We start from the raw sequence: 2635 nt of genomic DNA, 5'->3' as shown, positions 1-2635 counted from the left end.
ATCAAAGTAATGAAATTTGTTTACTGGCAAAGTCCATATTTCAATAAACATTCATAAGGCTGTATTTCCACACACGCGGCACGATGCCTGACACGGTACAGCTTGGCCTGGCCGGACGCAACACTCCCCGGCAATAAATATCTAAAATTTTGTGTCTACTTGAGTCAGTCGTCGCTGGGAATAAAAAACAACAGGCAGGTCCGTTTCGGCGCCGCAATCTCGCATTTCCAACCAATCTCCCGGCCCCAGCCTGCAGCCCTCCCCCGCCCCGGCGCAGGGGACGCCGAGCACACGACTGAGGACTCAGCACCCGCTTCCAGGACACGCGCCTGGGGAATACCCACAAGCCCCCGCGCCCGGGGCCGGGCAGGCGGGTGACCCAGCGCCGCGGCTGAAGGCAGAGCGAGGTCACCCCGCGCTTCCCGAGACCTTGGCCCGCCGGGGGCGGGGGCGGGGCAGCCGGCCGCCAGCCAATCAGCGCTCGGCAGGCGCGAGCGCGGGGCCGCGCCCCTGCGGGCGACTGGGACGCTCCTGTGGGGGAGGGGAAGGAGGGCGCCGGCTCTCAGGACCGCAGGGAAGAAGTAGGAGGTTAGCGATGAAAAGAGGAAACAGATGTGATGAAAAAACGAATTCAAACTCGTAACTGCCCGAGAGCCGCCTCCATGGCGCAGCACCGCTGCGCCGCACAGCCTCACGGGACCTCAGGTCCCTCCGCCGGTCGCGCCCGCAGGACGGCTTTGGCCCCGCCCCCTGTCCTGCCGCGGGACATGCCGGGAGAGGCGCGAGTTCCCCCTCCAGGCCGAGGACGGAGGAGGGTGTCTCCGACGTCAGACTGCCTTTCCTGGGGGTGGGGATAACTCTGCCCCACGCTTCACGCCTGGCGTGGGTGGGGCAAGGATGCGAGCCCTGAGCCCGCGCCAAGGCAAACCCCTGCGCCGGAAAAGGGGAGGTGTGTGGTTACGCCATTTCCGGTCGGAGGAGCGCGCCGCCGCGGGGTGGGGGTCACGTGACGCCACTGCCGGGGATGCGGGAAATGGGCAGGGGGCGGGGTGGCCCTTCTTCCTTTCGGGTCACGTGCGACCGGAAGTGGCGGCTGCTGCAGAAAATCGGAGATGGGGACCTCTCTGGATATCAAGATTAAAAGGGCGAATAAAGTGTATCATGCTGGGGTAAGTGGGGACGTGGCCGGGCTTGCAGCGCCTTGTCTCCAGCGCGCTGGCCCTGGGTGACCTGGGTGGGGCAGTAGCCTGTCCCCAGGTGGGCCCGCCAGGTGTGTCCCTCCCTGCCAGGTGTGGCCTGCTGCCTGCAGAGGGTGTCTGCGGGGCTGCACCTCTGCCTGTCAGACCCCTTGAATGTCCGGCCAGGCGTTGAGCCCCAGACATGCGCTGTCGCATTGAGTCCTAAGGGCGGAGAACCTGGTGACCAAACGCCTCCTCCCACCGTGACCACCAAAGTCTGGTGATGGAAGAAAGTAGGAATATGGACATGTGGCAGCGCACTTTAGGCGGTGGTCGCTTCTAACAGCGTACAGAAGTTATTTTTTCTGGGAAGAGATGACGGATTAAAATGCAAGTGCATGGAAAGTGGGATCTTTGTCATTAACAAGTCTCTTGCCATTGTCGTTTTTGAACTTGGTTTCCTTTTTTGTAAGATGAGGGTGTTGGAAGTTTTCCTCGAACCCAGAACCTAAATGCTTACGCTACATCAGAATCAATCACCTTGGAGAATTAAAAACACGATTGCCTGGGTCCCAAGCCAGCGTTACCAGCTGTCGTGTGCTGCTGCAGTTGAAATCACAGCTGGCTCCAACACTCCTTGGAATACAGTTGGTAGTGGTGGTTGATCACATGGGTGCAGTATGTCAAAAGAGTGACAATACCAGGCAGACATTTTGGGTGGATGCTACAATTTTGGGTAAAAGACAATCAGAGAAACCTGATATCTAAGACGCCTCAGAGAACACTCCCCAGATTATTACCTAAAAAGAGAAAAAGGCCAAAGGCCATGATTACCATAGAGGAATCTTGCAGTCACCACCCAAACTAAGAACAACAAGAACACCTTGGCATCACCGCTAAGGAAGCCGACTCGTTTGGTATTTCCTGGCATGATGCACCGAGAAGGGCCCAGCTTGTCTGAGTAGTATTCTTGCCCAAAATGTTTAATCCGAGCTCGTATGGAAACTTTCAGACTCATTCCACTTCAGGGAAATTCTGTAAAACAGTTGTCTTGGGTCCTTTAAAAGCGTCCATGTTGCCCGGGCGTGGTGGTGCCCGCCTGTAATCCCAGGACTCGGGAGGCTGAGGCAGGAGGATCATTGGGAGTTCAAGGCCAGCCTGGACTACCAAGTGAACTCAAGGCCAGCCTGAACTGCATCGCGAGACCCTGTCTCAAAAAGACTAAATAAAATTTTAAAAATATATAAAAATGTCGAGGTCATAGGAAGAAAAAGGCAAGGGAGTTCTTCAAGTTTTTTTTTTTATTTTAAAAATAAAAGGAGGAAAACTAACAGACAACCTTTTACCAAATAGCAAAAGAACAGTACAAACAATACAGAGTTACAAACAAAGTGGTAGGAAATTAACAATGCTTGTTGTATTACATATTGATATCTTCAAAGTGGGTTCTCATGAAA

At 55.1% G+C, this 2635-nt stretch overlaps 1 protein-coding gene across 1 annotated transcript in view; it reads left to right on the top strand.

Moving 5' to 3' along the window:
* The first annotated feature begins 994 nt into the window (after positions 1–994).
* The window catches only part of Dscr3 (Down syndrome critical region 3), a 24539-nt gene continuing 22898 nt past the window's right edge, over positions 995–2635 (top strand). Inside the window, exon 1 of the mRNA XM_013504689.1 lies at positions 995–1169. Coding sequence (XP_013360143.1) covers positions 1113–1169 — 57 coding nt within the window. The 5' untranslated portion in view covers positions 995–1112. The remainder of the gene's footprint in view (positions 1170–2635) is intronic.

The sequence above is a fragment of the Chinchilla lanigera genome, unplaced genomic scaffold, assembly GCF_000276665.1.
Source record: "Chinchilla lanigera isolate Chin_1 unplaced genomic scaffold, ChiLan1.0 scaffold00006, whole genome shotgun sequence".
In the NCBI taxonomy this organism is placed as follows: Eukaryota; Metazoa; Chordata; class Mammalia; order Rodentia; family Chinchillidae; genus Chinchilla; species Chinchilla lanigera.
This window is presented reverse-complemented; position numbering and strand designations above follow the sequence as displayed.